This window comes from Protobothrops mucrosquamatus, unplaced genomic scaffold (assembly GCF_001527695.2).
Source record: "Protobothrops mucrosquamatus isolate PMUCROS unplaced genomic scaffold, P.Mucros_1.0 scaffold315, whole genome shotgun sequence".
Classification (NCBI taxonomy): domain Eukaryota; kingdom Metazoa; phylum Chordata; class Lepidosauria; order Squamata; family Viperidae; genus Protobothrops; species Protobothrops mucrosquamatus.
The window spans coordinates 163,696-180,919 of NW_015386655.1; the positions used below are offsets into that span (position 1 = coordinate 163,696).

At 41.5% G+C, this 17,224-nt stretch overlaps 1 protein-coding gene across 4 annotated transcripts; it reads right to left on the reverse strand.

The window, feature by feature from the left end:
* Positions 1-1,269: 1,269 nt before the first annotated feature.
* FAM50A (family with sequence similarity 50 member A) lies at positions 1,270-17,051 on the reverse strand. Of its 4 annotated transcripts, none has more exons than XM_015815098.1 (14): positions 16,956-17,051; positions 16,399-16,523; positions 13,090-13,174; positions 12,849-12,948; positions 11,558-11,697; positions 11,320-11,396; positions 11,103-11,169; positions 10,910-10,971; positions 9,313-9,389; positions 7,845-7,899; positions 6,504-6,552; positions 6,232-6,302; positions 5,629-5,739; positions 1,270-1,457 (listed from the first exon to the last, which is right to left on the reverse strand). In XM_015815098.1, exons 2-14 carry the CDS (start codon positions 16,507-16,509, stop codon positions 1,449-1,451), a joined length of 1,014 nt encoding a protein of 337 aa, XP_015670584.1. In that variant the 5' UTR covers positions 16,510-16,523; positions 16,956-17,051; the 3' UTR covers positions 1,270-1,448. The 4 variants fall into 4 exon arrangements, with proteins under 4 accessions (XP_015670584.1, XP_015670587.1, XP_015670586.1 ...); XM_015815101.1 differs by having other exon boundaries at positions 16,971-17,042; XM_015815100.1 differs by lacking the exon at positions 16,956-17,051 and adding an exon at positions 16,928-16,940.
* Positions 17,052-17,224: the final 173 nt, after the last annotated feature.

The window sequence follows — 17,224 nt, forward strand, 5'->3', positions numbered from 1 at the left end:
CCAGCATTTATGTTGTAAGATTGTGATTATGAGCCAAGGAATGAGTTCATCAAGATTTAAGTGGTAAAGCCCTCCTTGACTGACCCATGAATCAAAGGTGAAGCATGGAGAAGGCGAATTGCAAGGTTCTATCATTCTATAGAACCTTGCAATTTTCCTGTGCAGAGAAGAAAAATTTAGATAAAGGAGCAAATGGTATCTTTTCCCCTGCACTCTGAAGCAATAAGATGCCCATATTAAACAACATAGTTCTCCCAATGGGGTTATTTGCTCGGATTTGAATGCGGGGCAATGCTTCTTAACAAAATACAGTGTAATCCCATGATTATATCATGCAGTTGTTGTGAAATTATTCTAGGTGATTAGGAAATCACTTTAATTCCATATTGCTAACAACCCTGCATTTTTTTTAATTAAAAAAAACCTCTCCCAATTTTTTTTTCCCTTTGGCTTACCGTTTCATAATGATTGATGAAAGTAAATAATTCATGTGTCTCATTTCCCCAACTGCTCTGCTTGGTTCCAAAAAAAAAATATCAGAAAATATCTAAAAGGTTTTTTTTTTAAACTGACCATGACGACGATGATGTAAACCCCTTAAGCAGTGATTGGCTGATCTGTATCAAAGTCAACAGAGAGCTAGACCATCCTAGCCTTTTATTTTCTGTGTTTCACATTGAAAGTATAGCAGCTCCAGCATGGCCATACATTGGATTTCATTATAGGAGAGGTTGGATTAGAAATAGGAGGGCTTTCGATCTAACAGTTCTATAGCTCCAGCCAGTGTATTCCTAGGCAACTGCCAACATATCTTCTTTCTTTTCTGAGATTGAGCTTTCTTGATGACCAGGAGGACAGGGTTGAAATGTCAGTATCACATTTCACTCATGGTCCTACGATGAGAAAATGCAACAATTCTATGATCCTTTGGAGGTTGCCCAAAGGACCACATAATTGCAGAGTTCCACCAACTTAAGAGTTCCTTAACCCATTTATTACTTTCTGGATTAAACTGTTATGGTGGCCTTTTATCTAAAATAAAGCAATATAAAAATATAAGATGACCAGTTCTGGAATTTGGCTTCTTATCAGTGAACAACAGCCTACCTAGATTTTGAAAATACTACCCTACACCTTCTTAGATTCCAAGCCTTACCTCTGAAAGCGTTTTCCAGTATCAACTTAGGTCTCAAACCCAGCTTTAACTTGGTGGCTTTAGAGCCGGACCGTCAGATCTTACAAGCTATGAATAACCCTAGGACCAACAAGTCACTTCAGGGTTGAGAAAAGCGAAGTTTATTTCACTGAAGGGTGATGCAAATATGGACAAAGCTTAGCTGAAGAGGTGGAAGGTCTAAAAATACTGCAGGAGATCTGGGGTGGCAAGAGCCAGATATGACACACACTCACATATACACACACAGAGGACCAGGAGCTCCAACAGCGGCTCAGCGGATCTGTGGGGGAAGAGTAGAAAAATAGTGTTATTCCTGCCCCAGACTAGTCTCATTTCATCAGCAATTTGCTACCTTTGGTCCCTGGACAACCAGAGTAGATGCTCTCTGCCTCTAAGTGCTCTCTTTGCTTAGTTTAATATAGTGGCTTAAGATGATTATAGAACAACAAAATTAGTAATAGAGAATCTGGAATGACCTCATAGACCACAGCAATAAACATGAGAGAAGAAATTATGCCAAAGGACAAGGCCGTGGGCTTGCGGGTTAAAAAACATCATTTTTGCTGACAACCGGGGAAGTAATCTAGCAAGAAACCAAACTATGTATAGTCACAAGCCATCAATGGAATACAGTTATGAGAGGAGCTTTGGCTGCATCAGTAGCAGCTCCATTTGGAGTGGCAGCGGTAACTCATGCCTTTATCAGAAATAGATTGGATTACCATACAGGCTGTCCTCAACTTATGACCACTGTTGGGACTGGAATTTTGGTTGCTAAGTGATGCAGTCATTAAGCGAGTCGTCATATGATCCGACCACATTTAGGACCATTTTTACTGAGGTCGTTAAGTGAACCTCATGGTCGTTAAGTGAATCCAGCTTTCCCACTTTGACTTTGCTTGTTGAAAGCCAGCTGGGAAGATTGAAAACCACGATCCCTTGTTGTAAATGTAAGCCAGTTGCCCAGTGCCCAAATTGCGATCACATGACCCTGGGGGGGGTGGTAAAATGGATGTCATTTTGTTCCAAGGCCATCCTAATTTCGAACCATCATTAAACAAATGGTCATAAGTCGAGGACTACTGTAAGAGACTTTACATGAAGCTGCTTTTGAAAATGATTCATAAGCTGTAGCTGGTGCATCCAACTGGAGGATGATAGTTGTCACAACCATGTGAAACTGATTTTGTGGATGCTGCCTTGGCTACCGTGTTTCTGGGTGCAGTTCAAACGACGGGCTTAACCTGTGTGGCTTGGTTCTTAGATATTTTCAGAACTGTGTCCAAGTTGAACCTGCCTGCTCTGTTCATTTTGCCCTGGAGGGGATCCTATGGATCCTCTTAGGAAAGGTGGCTGGGGGCAGGATGAAGGGAGGGGGCAGAATTTGGTAGAACTCCCTCCACTAGGGTAGCTTCCAGCAGTCCAAGGTCACCTACCCCGCTATTTTTTCAGAAAAACCTAAAAGTGGGAGAGGTTCTATGACACTTTCAGTGCCTGATGCTGGACGGATTGCTTGGACACCATTGGCCAATATTGGATTGGGTATTGTTATTATGGCTTCAGTTGGTTTTATACGTAATTTTAATGTTTTCATTATTTTATCGCATACTGTATTCTGTATTTTGAACTGCCTGAAGTTGAATGGAATGGGGTAGTATATAAAAACCATAATTTTTTAGCTCAGACCCTCAAATAGTCCCTTTGGGGTTTCTGTCAAAATATGCTTTTAAAAAAGGGGTCAATTGATGGCTTTATTTGAATTATTTTTAAAGATGCAACTGTGTCTTCTATGTTAATTGCAGCAGACACCTGTTCAGTCTTGATATCTGACTTCCTCAGTTATACACAAGGCTATATTTCATACATAACTTGGCCCTTAAATTCTTCGCACCTCATTTGCTTCCAAAATAATAACACAATATTGTCTAATTCTGGAAGGGAGAGGGCACAACCATTTGTTTCAGAGGGTTCTCAGCATTGTTCGGGCATTCAGTCCATTTCAAATAGCTTCTGGAAATTGAAATGCAAAGCCTAAAGATTATGCTGTTTGTCTTCAGCGCTTCTTAGAATGCCACGAAATTTCCAGTCACCTTAGTACTGTAATATGCCTCAAATCTCTATGAAATGTAGCAGAATGTATGGCAAAAACAGATATATACCACGTTTCCCCAAAAGTAAGTCCTACCCTGAAAATAAGCCCTAGCTTGATTTTTTGGGGATGGGCCTAAACTAATAAGTCCTAGTTTTGGGGTGAGGCACACACCTAAAAATCAAGCTAGGGCGGGGTGGGGGGTAGAGCTGCCCCACACACCTCACACTCATTTACCAGGCCTCTCATGAATCGACACCTGCCTCTCCTCGCTGGCCCACTTCTTCTGCAGCGTCCCTCGACCTGCATTTCGCAGTCAGAGGCCTTTCCGGAAGGCCTCTGCAGCTGAGAACCAAGCTATGGATTGAATCCATAGCTCGATTCTCGGCTGCAGAGGCCTTTCAGAAAGGCCTCTGACTGCAAAATGGAGGCCAGAGCTCCATTCTCAGCTGCAGAATAAAGCTGCTCCTTTGGCCGCAGAAGTGGGCCGGCTAGGTGGGGCTGTTGGTGCCATCGCTGCGAGGTGAGTGGAAAAGACACCCCCCCCCCAAATAAGACATGGTGCCTCTTTTTGAGGCAAAAATAAATAAATAAGACCGGGTCTTATTTTCAGGGAAACACAGATATACATATACACACAGAAACAGAGATAAACACACACACACAAACACACACATAAGTCCATGGGCTGGACATTCTATTCTTGGTTTAATGTATGCAGACCAGGATGTGCTCCACAGAAATGACTCCACAAGAGGCAAAGGATATATATGACTCATATGAAGTGTAAGATCTGCAGTCCCTTCTATTTTTACAATGGTCAAAAGATTCTTGTAAGCTCCTCACTTTTTTGAATTAAAAAAAATATTCGCTTCATTAAGTGAACTGAGATTCTGTGAACAAATCTGCCTTCAGAAGGGGATCTCCTTTCTTCTCTAGCCAGGCAATAGAAAACACATTTCAGGCAGGACTGGAGGCAATAATTCTGCCAGATACAAAGCACAAGTGGAAAGCATCGCACAGTGTTTCGTATACAGCACCCTTTCCTTTTAGGATTAGACCGGTGCTGTTAGCCCACATTTTAAGAGCAAGGAAAAGGCCTCCTTTATTTGACCTAGAAAAGCAAATGGCAGCAATCCAATTATTATGCAAACAGCTGCGGCATAGATTAGGCCTAATTTTTAAATCAATAAGAAATGCAGCTTTCTGGCAGAAATGCACTGTCCACTTAGGTCTTGGTGGATTACTGTATTACTACAGTGTTTAGGAGAGACATAATCCACTAGGATCACAGAATCCTCAAATTGGAAGCTCTCATTTGGACCATCAAGGCTTAACTTGCTGGTCAAGGCAGGAATCCAACTGGAAACGTCCCAGACAGATGGACCTCTAGCCTTTGCTTAAACATATTCAATTAAGGGGACCCACCCCCCTTTCTGAGAAACATCTCCACTATTGAACTGCTCTTACTGTCAGAAAGGGTTTTTTGTTTTTTTTTAATAACATCCACTCGACATCTGCCTTCCTGTAACTTCAACCCATTATTCGGTGTCCTGAACTCAGGTCTTGACCTTCTTCTGTGTCACGTCATTTCAAGAATTTGAACAGCACTATCAGAACTGGACACCATACCTGAGGTGGGCTCTGTTCTGTTGCTGGAGTAAGGAAGACAATTTGTCATCTCCCGATATTGCTAAGCTATTGCATGAGCCATTCTGACCCAAGGCGGCGGTGGATGGGTCTGACTGCAATTAGATTCCATCATCTTTTGCCCTAAGAAATGTTCTTTTACAAGCCTCATTAACACTCTCATCTCAAGTTGTTTCTATCTTTTTCAGTGCCATGCAGGCAGAAGGTTTTTAACCTGGATTCTTTCTCACGCTGAGAAACAATACAATTTGCGTGATTAAATAATAGGGGACAATGCATCAGTATGACTTCTGTAGAAGTAGGTCAAGTTCTAGAGACAGAGAGATTGGGAAGAACAGTTTGTTGAGTTGGATTGACATTACGATTAAAGGAAAGGGTGACTGGTTGGAAAGTGTGCAAATGAACTTGACTGTCACTCTTTTTCACGCAGCGTTGGCGCTCTTCTGACAAACAGCAAAGGCAGAAAAACAATGGCTTATCTTGTGGACACATTACACCTGAAATCTATGTGTAGGGTAGTGCATGAAATGCATGTCTGCAAGCTTTTTGGATATCCACCAAAAAAAAATTTAAAAATAGTTTTTTAAAAATATTTTAGCACATAGCTTAAGAAAAAAGGACGGATGTTTATGCTCACATGACCTTCCCCCAAATGATCCCATCCTCTTTCAGCACCATCCCACAACCAAAGAAAGCTCTCTTCCCTCCCTACCGTATACTTGTCCCACTTCTTCTCTGGATCATAAGGCTCCCATCGGCTCGCGGGGAAAATATGTTTGTTTTTCTCGTACCAGCTGCGAAGTACAACTTTACCGGCGTGGGACTGAAGGGGGATGAGAGAGGAATCAGTGGAAGTCAAAGCATTTGATAAATCACTTCCAAATAGTCTTCCCAGTCAGCTCAGATGGGAACAAGAAAACCGTTCCCAAACATTCATGAAAGATGACCCAGAACAATCAAAACAGAGAAAGGGAAGAATTTGTCTAGTGCAGATCAGGGGAACAAATTCTTTTTGTTGGCTTGCTTGTTAGCTGCTGGATCAATTAGGGTATAAACCATACCTTTCACAGTTGGCTGGGGGCAATGGATACTTCTGGATAGTACCAGACTGGAGAAGGCAGCTTGAATTTTTTTAAGTGGTAAGGGAAATGAAAAAAAAATAAGTATGTTTGCGAGGATCAGTATGTGTCTGGATAAGCAAAAAAAATAGGCAACTTGATGTCAAGGTCATCTGTTTCTTTTTCTGAAATAGGTGGTCCTCTCAGCAGATGGGCTTTCAGAAACAATTGATTCGGTGACATCCCCTTTTCCTCACCTCATCTTTTTCCACTGTTGCATCGCTCAAAAGTCGGACATCATCGTGGACATCAAAATTGAAGAGCGGCCCTGAATTGGGAGAATACATTTATGAGGGAGGAGAGATTTGCAGAGCAAGTTTTCTCCCACTCCAGCCAGGATAAAAGTTCAGCCCAGTTGTTTGCCCGAATAGCAGTCACCTTAGCATTCCCCTACCCCAACCTCCCAGAGGGCTTCGATAGGAGAAAGACAAAAGCCGAAAAGGAAGGAGGAACAGCAGAAGACACTCACCGCTTTTTCCCCGAGCTTTGGTGACAATGAAATCATAGAAGCTGTGGTGCTGGATGGGCAAGAAGAAAAGGGTTGAGGAAGATACATCACAAAAAGGTCCTCCCAACCAAACCTGAGCAAGCCACTTAGTGTCGCTACATTTAAGGGCAGAGGGCAGCTGCTCCAACAAGCACTGAAAGAGGGACAGCAGCCACTGAAAGGAATGATAACAAACGTGTCTGACCTGATACCCTAAGCCAGGGGTGTCAAACTCAATTTCATTGAGGGCCGCATCAGCATTGCGGTTGCCCTCGGGGGGGGTGGCCAGGGTGGGTGCAGCCTACTGGGTGGGCATGGATGGAGTGGGTGTGGCCTACTGGGTGGGCATGGCCAGCTCTACATCGTTCGCATCAAGGGTGCCTGTGGGGGCCTGGGCAGGAGTGGGACAGATCTGAGGGGGTGTGACCGGGGCAAGTGCCAAGGTATGGTCCATTTTTCATTCCTCATAAAGGGTGACACTTCCCCAGCATGCACCCAGGGGGTGGGGCCGACGCGGCAGGGGCTGGTTCCTCGCTGTTTCTAGACGGCCTTGTGGAGCTAAGACTGAATGTGTTTCAGCATAGATGGCCACCACAAAATTGTACATTGGCTCCCGGCCGGCCTGGGCCAGGGCCAAGGCAGTGGGGGCCGTTCCCTCACTGTTTACAGGATAGCTTCGCGGGCCACATGAAACCACTTCGAGGGCCGCATCCAGCCCCCGGGCCTTGTGTTTGACATGTCTGCCCTAAGCAGAGTGGTGAGACATCATTGTTTTTTGTCTTCCCAAACAAAACTTTCACTCTCTTGCTTTTTCCCAGCTAAGCCCTCTCCCCCCCCCCCCGAAGTCCATTGTTCCTAAAGTGGGCATGGAGCTTTCCTATTTGGAATCAGGAGCACTGGTGCTTGGAGAACTCCCAATTGGTCCCAAAGGAAATGGGGATTGGGGTTAGCAAAAAATCTGGTGGTGGCAAAATATACAGATTGGGGGGCAGAGTTTGGTTTTCTCTGAGATGCCATGAAAGTGTTCAAGTTCACTGATGGGCTTTATTAAATGAAAAAAGCAAACACTGACCATGAGCTGCCTTAAATGGAACTCTCCCTTCTGCACTTACCCCCTGCCTGAGACTGAATCACTTTTGTGTACTAGAGGAAGGAAGGATCCAACCCCTTCCTCTTGTAGCCAGGGAATTAGATATATTGATCCAGAACTTCCAGACCACTGTGGCATTGAGAGCACCTCTTATGCCAGTAGGGCATAAGAGTAAAGTAGGGGAACACTGCAGGGAATGCAGGTGGCACAACGAGACAGAGGCCTCCACTTACATGTGGGATGATGAGATCTTCCTTGATGTACATAAGCTGTTCCACACCAGCTGACCTGCAGGGAAAGGTGTGCACTTAGCCTCTCAGTCTTCCTGGAGATGCACCAAATGTTTTGGGCCCAGAGGTTATTGCATATACAAAACAGAGAGTATGTACTAGGTAGACACGTTCCCAGGTGGGCGATAGTGGGGAAAATACAAAGCAATTGGAGGCGGTGGTCGCTGGTAGCAGCAGTTAAGCAAAGGGAAGAGTTAGGAAAGTGTAGGGAGGGGTGTGCAGGCTGGTGGAATGTGCCTCATCTTCAAGGGAAGCAATGGGATGTTAAGGGTAAAGCGAATGCTAGAAATATGGGGGTGAGGGAGAAAATGAATGGGCTGGTCAGGAAGAAGGATCGGTGGGTTGATGGGCAACCCAATCAGTGAAAAGGTATGGGAAATGAAGGCATGGGAAAAGCCAGGAACAGGAAAGTAAGGATCAGTCACTAAGGATCACTTAGTGAGCTGTTATTAAGGAGCACAGACAAGGTCAGCAAAAGAGGAGGGGAGAGAGGCAAGGCACATAAACCCCCTCTGGGATTTCTTGGACAAAACTCTGAACAATAACATCTTCTGGGTTTCAGTTCAGCCAGACCGGAAGCCACCTGAATGGTCTGGCTGAACTTTCCAAGTCACAAGAGGTTTGTTCCATGAATGAAACAAGACACATTTTCTGACTTGTACACACCTGAGTCTCCTTCTTTAGAAAAGCACATGTTCCTTCTGAAGTTTGCTAACTTTCCCAATGCACAACTGCCAGTTGTGTTATAGGTCAGTGCTGCTGATTCTCACTTACCATCTATATTAGGTATTGGCCTTTATATTGCATGCTTCATGTAAAGGTAGTCCTCAACTGACGACCACAACTGAGCCCAAAATTTCTGTTGCTAAGTGAGACATTGTTGTGAGTTTTGCCCCATTTTATGACTTTTCTCACCAGAGTTGTTAGGTGAATCACTGCAGTTAAGTTAGTAACATGGTTGTTAAGTGAATCTGGCCTCTCCATCGACTTTGCTTGGCAGAAGGTTGCAAAAGGGATCACATGACCCCAGGACACTGCAACCGTCATAAAAATGAACCAGTTACAAAACGTCTGAATTTTGATCATAAGGGATGCTGCAATGGTTATAAGTGTGAAAAGTGGTCCATGTCCCTTTTTTCAATGCCATTGTCACTTCAAACGGTCATTAAATGAACTGTTGTAAGTCAAGGACTACCTGTGGTGAGGTCTGAATTAAAAAAAAACTCTCCCCCATTGCAATCAAGTCAATGAGGCTGATACCATCAGCTGGCACAAGGCCAGGATCTGGCCTACCAGGGCTCACTCTAATATTCACCGGACAGTAACAACTTGCACTCACAAATGAATGCAAATTGAAACGAATTCTCCTCACCCAGCTGCATGGAAAGTAAAACTCCACAAAGTCCTTTACCGAAGTTCACTGAAGTCCTTGCGCAAGATCTCCAAGGCCTTTTGCAGGAATTGCTGAATGGTGTTGCCCTTTTTCATCTACACTGAGGGAAAAGAAGAGTCAATTGGGAATGGACTTCTCTCAGACAACACCCCCTCCCCAACTAAAACCTCACACTGTTCTCTGTGGAATTGTATCTCTTAGTTTACTCTATTTCATCCAAGAAACTCAAGGAATCCATTTTTCATTTTCATCTCAATAAATACTTGATCATCTAACTCTGGCTAGTCTAAGAATGGTGACATCTCTATGCTGCCATTTTCATGCCTAGGTGGAAAGTGGAATTTGGAACATTCCAGAATCAGTCTGACACTCTAAAGACTTAGCCAACCTGTGAGTAATTTCTATCTCTCCCACTCCTACATGTTTATTTATATAAAAGATTTAGAAGCCTGGCCTTTAACTGAAAGATTAGTTAGTGAAAGCTTTACCAGATTTTGTGAGGGTGATTTTTCTTTAGAGAGGTTATTAGTTAAAGAGGACAATTGTTCATATGGAGGATATTTTTTAAAGTTTTGGTGTGGAACAAAAATGACAAAAGAAACATGTTTCTTTTCCTGTCTGTGAGAATCTGAGGTTGTAGTATTGCTGGGGGGGACAATTGTGGGTCTGACCACTCTTATGACAAGAGACAACTGGGAACCACATTTTAGTACAATAGTATTTTTCCCCAAAAAAATAACTATGATGCCCTGCACATCTGAGAGCAAGTTTGGTGTAATGATTGAGGCTCCAGGCTAGAAATCAGCAGACTGTGAGTTCTAATCCTGCCTTAGGCTGGAAAATTGCTGGGTGAATTTGGGCCAGTCACTCTCTGCCAGTCTAACCCATCTCACAGGAATGCTATTGTGGGGAAAACAGGAAGATGTCAAACTGCACATCTGCACCAGCTTTTGCTTACAGTTTGCCAAACAGTGAAGGGAGGAGGGTGATGAATTTCTAAGTAGGGGAGGCTGTGGAATGCACGAGGGCCTTCTGTTGCCAGTGAGACGTTATCCACCAAGGCCAGGTTATGAAGAATGTTTGAGCAGCGCAGACAGTTTTTCTCAAAACAAAAGAACTGAATTCAATTGGTGAACTATGAAATGTGGGTGGCCCAGAGGGGGGAAAAGGGATTTTACCTATGTGGGGAAATCCGAGAACTGACTTTGCTTCTGCTGTGCCTAGATGGATCTTTCAATAAAGTTACACTCTTGGTCATTTTAAAGAGCTGGGAGTTTCTTTTGTTGAATGTGCCATGAATGATGGTTGATAGGAGTATTAAGTATGTTAATCACCTTGAGTTATAACGTGGGATATCAATCAATCAATCAATCAATCAATCTGTTCCCTGTCTTGACTAAGAATGAACAAAACCGAATACTTGATGGAATGCTAAAGAGCTGTGGAGTAGTAGTGTGCATCAGCCATTTTAAGATGGTCACACAATAAAAGTCAGGGTACTGCATGGAAAAAAGCCAACAACCTGACTCCTTGTATTCTGGACCCAAGCATTAAACTGCCCACTGGTTTTCCAAAGCTGAGAACAGACCCCAAGCAGGCTGGGAGCAAAGCTCACCTTCACCGTTCGGCGGTGCCCAGAGCCATCCCAGTAACTGAATGTGATCTCAATCTCTTCACCTGCCCAAAAGACCAAAGAAAGAAAACAATTAAAAGGATGGGAGACTCCTCCCTTTAAACACAATTATAGCTGTCACCCCCTCCCCGCTTGGAAGGCATATGCCAGACCGGCTTCACATGCCATCACTCACTCTTGATTTTTTCTTGTTTGGCCTCCCACTCTTGGCGAAGCTCTTCTCGCAGGCGGTTTTCTTCTTCCTGAAATCCAGGTTGTGGAAAAGAAAAAGGTGAAGCAATCTGTGGCCCTCCAGATTTTGGTGAAGTATAACTCTCAGCCTCCGTTACTTCTGACTGCTGCAGCTTATGGGAGTTAATCATCATCACCTGCAGGACAAGTAACTGCCATACCTCACGGTCACGGTCAGGGAGGAAGCTAGTGTCCACATCTGGGTTCTTCCCAAGTTTCTTCTTTTTGGGAGGCAACTCTAAGAAAAGCAGGAGAATCACGTACGAATGAGGAGCTACCTTCAACATTCTGCTGCTTGAATTCGCTCTCCTACACTTCCTTCCCCTGCCGTTGCCTCTCCTCGCACCGGGCCTACTCCGGCTTCACTTTCTACAACGCAGCCAGCCTACTATTCCTCACCTTCTCGTTCCAATTCTGTTTCCTCATCTTCTTCCTCATCTTCCTCATCTTCCTCCTCTTCATCCAGAGTGAAGGACAAGCTTGAGATCTTACGTTTTTGTTCCTGCTTGCGTTCCCGCTCCCGCATCCGTTCCAATTTTCTATGAGAAGAAAATTAAAAAAAATCAGTTTGGTATGAAATGCAAACTTGAGGGAGCGCTTTAAAGATTTCTGAGAAAGGTAGATTGTTGAAAAAACGTTAAGACCACGGGGGGAGGGGGAAGGCAAAACAAAACTAATTGAAATACATTTCTTAGAAGGAGAAGGGAGCTTTTTAAAAGAATTGTTACGCTATCCAAAGCAACAGTATAGCTGGTTACACTGACACTGAGAGAAAAATGACCTTTTCAAGGCTAATGGTGACTTATGATAGTATTCAAACAGTCACTGTTTGGACAAGTCATGCCACTGTTATATTCAGATTTAAATATGCCATTCTCAAACTGTTGAAATTTTCCCTCATTTAGGAAATTGCTGTTTGACGAAGCATTTCCTTATTCTATTAGTGATATTCATTCAGTCCTTAAAATAACACTTTAATAAACCAAATTACAAACGAAGGGAAACTGTACACAAAGGACTGATAAAAAGTTCAAAATTATTCTTATAATTAAAAAAAAAAAGATGAACACCTGTGTCCTACCATGAAATGTCTCTGTTCTAAAGTTAGTGAAGAGTAATCTGTTGCCTGGAGACTTTATAGCTGATGTAAGAATAGCACGTTAGATAAAATAAGAAGATCTGCCTATTTCAACATCTTCGTTTTGAACTCTAGTCTGATATCCCTGGGATGTTGACAGGAAAAGCATGGAGACAAATACATAATCCTTGTTAGTTTATCTCCGGTGTTTCCTTGATTGTTCTGTTATTTAGTGAAATCATTTTAAAATTCATTCTAGGGTAGTTTAATTCACTAGACAGTAAGTTCCATAAATTTGCAGGCATGAAAAAAACACACTTCTTTTTTACATGTCCTAAACCCACTGCCCATCATTCTTCTTGAGTGACTCACATCTTCATACACACACACACACACACACACACACACACACACACACACACACACACACACAGTTTTATCAAATAGGTAAACTGGGGCTCTCCAGATGTGCTGAGCTCCAATTATTCCAAATCAGCACCCCCAATATCAAGGGATTATGTAAGCTATGGGTAAGTTGCCCATTCCCAAGTAATGGAAGATATTCTCCCAAATCATCCTGCCCAGAATTTCATGCACACACTCGCAACTTACAGTTGTAACTCTTTGGACTGTTCCTTTTTGGCTAGCTGCTTCTCCCGTTCCTTTACAAGAGCCTCTTGCTTGGCCTTCATGTCATTGAGGGTCACCAAACCTATTGGAAGAAGCTGTGCTGGAAATAGGCCCAAACACTACGCAGGAGAGAAGGTAATTCAGGCAAGCTAAGGAATGGAGGACAGGGCTTGGGGGCCTCTTTCTAAAACATAGGTCGCTCTTTAACTACATCCAGACTCACCAACGGTGCTCGATTTCAGCTCAGCTTCCACTGCATCATAATGGGCAGAGAATTTCTTATCGATGTTTGACTTCATGATATTCTCCTGCCGTGGGCAAAGAACAGATCAGTCAGAAGAGGCACTGTAGAACCTGACGACATTTCAGTTCCCATTTTTGGACTCAACCCAGTAAAAAAAAACCGGCAAGTATCTTAGGTAGAAAACACAGGGATTTCAATCCATCTACTGTATTTAGGCAAATTTAGGAGATTACAACCTAACCTAACCACAGAAGTTGGGACAGATATCTGAATTGAAAATGTCTTTATTTAAAGTTAATTTGATTACGGTATTGTAAATTTATAAAGCTTTAAAACAGGTTCAGGTTGAATAAATTTAAGCTAGAATTGGATATTTTAAATACACTATGCCATTTGAGGGAAAAAGAGAGGGAATATTTGATGTATTGATTGTACTATGTATATATGTTTTGTTTTAGGATGTTTGATTACCCCAGCACTATGGTGTGTCCCGAATACTTTGTTTTAAGAAATTAAAAAACCAATAAAATTTGTTTAAAAAAAAAAAAGAAGTTGGGACAATTAGATAATTTTTCTATGAATTTCAATTAGCAAGGTAAGATAAAGAAACATGTTTCTTCTCATCAAGGATAAGTGTTCATGCAGGGATGAGCAAACTCTCAAGCAGAACATATGGTTGCATATTACATTAGACTGCGTGGTAAAAGACCGCCAACAAAGATGAGGTGGTGCTTATGAAAACTGAGGAATCCTCAAGAATTACCTGGGCAATCAAGATAAAAAATATTGTATCAACAACAGATGTTAGTGTCAAATAGGGGATTTGTTATTGCATTTGGAAGAAACATATGTCTGGCTGAGTACACCCCAAGACAAACACTGGGAAAGCACTTATTCAGCAATAATGCAGTGAACACAAGGGAGCAAGCTCAACTCAACACTGATAGAAGAAGAAGAAGAATTATCTGTCATTATCAATATTTGATAAAAAAAAGTTCATAAGCTGGAATACAGCTTATTACAAACAGACAAGTTAAAAAAAAAGAATATTTCAGAAAAATAAACAGTCAACTAGGTCATGGTATAAGACTGTCAAATCTGTGAATAGCCAGTATGAATACCTGCTATAAGTCCTGCAAATGAGTACCGAGGAAATGGGTGAGATGTTCTGAATTACTGTAATTTGCTCCCCAAAAGGCTGCAGAATTTTAGCCTTTCTGTTTATAATGAAAATTCTTTTTTGATGAGTCACTTAGAATAAAGTGCTTAAAATATAAACCTCCATACCAGATTTATAGCGTTAAATCCCATAACGCAAAAGAGGAAAACATGTTACTTAAAGATGAGGCACACTTACAATTCTGCAACACAGTAAACTATACAGAGACAGGTGTCAGCACAGGCAAAAGACAAAAAATATTTTTACAGTAATTTTATTAAAAATTACAATTAAAAAGATAAAAGCTAATACAAACTAAAAAATAAAATCAAAAGAAAAACTAGAAAGTGCAAAAAAGAAAAACTAGAAAGAAAACTAGAAAAGAAAAAATATGAACATAATAAACATATATAAAAGTTGCTTCCCCATTCATCAGAAATATAAACAATTTTAATAAGTTATCACCTTTTCTTAAAATACAACAAATGATCTCGTTTCAATATCCCATCTGTTATCTATAAAGCAATTCTTAAAGCCTCATCATTTAATCCTGATCAGCAAAAGTCCTTTAAGGGTTACCAGAGATAACAATTCTATTTTAACTTTGATCAGATAAACCAACTTTATATTCCTTCCTTTTTCTTTTAACAATTTTGATCTTTAGTTCCTTCAAATTATATCCTACAACTTTTGGGGGGGTTCGTTATGTGTATATTCCTTTTGATTATTAAGACATCATCCAGTTTCATTTATGTGTCCAGTGTAGCATCTTTTTCCATATCATTCTTGTATTTAACTCTACTTTCAGATCAGTCTGTTTTTCCAGAAAAATTGTTCCTCTTCCATAACATTTTCTAAATACAGTTTATCAATAGAGGCAGATACTCTTAAAATTAACTTCTGCATTCCTTGTTCACAAATATCCTTCACTGTTCCAATGTTATAATATTTTCTTCTTTCTGTATTAGTAAATCAAATTTGTAAGTGTTCTTCTTTAATTGTAATCTTTAGTTCCTTATGGTTCTCTCTAGAGTCCAACCTTCAAAGTTGTATCCTATTTTTTTTAAAGATAATTCAAAACAAAGTATTTTCCTACAGGGAGGAATTTTATAATTAATTCCAAAATCTTATTTTAAATCCATCTGGATCCTTTGTAACTTTCCAAAATCAAAGTTCTAATTACTCTTTTGCTGTTTATTCCAAAGTAAAATTTAAGTCTTTAAACCTATGTTTAAAACTTATTTTGCTGAAGACTGAAGGAAACCAAACCACTGTTGTAAAATTTGTTAATTCAAGGATTCCTAATAGCTAAAAATGCAGCTAACAACAACTTTTCAAAAATGATTAGGAAAGAAAATATGCAAACCCAGTGTCCTTCTGTAGGCACCGACTATGGTTTGAGCAAAAAGATAGTATTCTCTCGTCTCCCAAAACTCTAAACCCACTGAAGACTGCTGTCCTGAGTTTTTTTTCACGAGGCTCAACTGCCTGTACTCAAATCAAAAGCATAATGATCAGCTTAAACCCTGGTGTGCTGCACTCCCTGCATTAATTAGTTGATTTGGTAGAATATTTGGTAGAATATCTACTTGATTTTAAAACACTTCTCTTTAGCTTTTTTATTCTCCATGGTGAAACCTACACAAATGATAGAAAAACAAAGCAAAATACTAAAACATCTCATTTTTTAAAACATGCATACTTTTTAAAAAATATATTCACGATTAACAGTGGAAACTTTTGTCCTTGCTTTTTTTGACTAAGGAAAAAAAAAATTCTCTCCCATTATCCCAACAATGCTTTTTCATGAGGCAACTGAACTTTCTTGTTTTTCTTTGAAGAAGTTTTGCTTCTCATCCAAGAAACGTCTTCAAAACGAAACATCTTCAAAGAAAAACAAGAAAATCCAATTGCCTCATGAAAAAGCATCTTTGGGACAACTACAACCTGGATGACTGAGAATCTCCACAGACATTCTTTCCAAAGTCCTTCACTTAAAACCTCCACCCTTGCCCAAATGTGTTCCAAATACACACTTATTTCTAAGCAACAAACCTGAGTTCCTTAGCATCATCTCCTGCAAGAATTCAAAAAAAACAATCTCTCAAATGATTTCTAGTTCTCATCACCTCAGCAATGCGTTGCCTCATTTGTTCCATATGCTCACGTTGCCTCTCTCTCTTCTTCATCAATTGAAGGGCCCGGCCAGCCTCGCTGGCAGCTCCTTTGTATTGTGCCATGATCGCTGCTGGACCTGTGAGGTACAAAACAGATACATGAAGCTGCTGTATCTTTACTGCCTTCTCTGACAAGCGGCAGCTCTCCAGAAACTAACCAAGTCTTACTCCTTATGATCCTTTTAATTGATGCTGCGCGAAAGGTCAAACCTGGGATCGGGTGCCTGTAAAGCAGATGATCTACCACTGATCATCAATGGCAATCGTAAAGACAACCCACAACAACAGAAAGAGATCCAAGGACTGGAAGGCAGGGGCAGATATGGCATAAGATGTGGGATTTCTGGATCCGGCACGAAAAATTGTGAAACGAAAAGGGAACCCAATACAGAGAGATCGCTGTGATCCTTGCCTCGTCAAAATGCCGTGGAATTTCTTTCTCCCCCCCCTCCCCAAATGTTCAGAAAAACCTTCTTCTAACCGCAAATCCCACCAGCCGCTTCACTCACGTCACTCGCACGCACCAGGACAGAACTGAACTTTAACCTTCCTCTTCCTATTTTCCCACGACCGGAGATACACGGAACAAGATTCGGAAACTCAATCGATTCACAGCCGGAAGTTCCGGTAGAAAGGGATTGTTCCCATTATCTATGAACGTTCGGGAGGTTGTTCTAGCCTTGACAGCTCTATGATAAGACGACTTTTATATGTGCAGAGGCGGGCTTATGGAGTGGCAAGTCGGAAGTGTCAGTCAAGACGGAAGAGGTACGTGGTT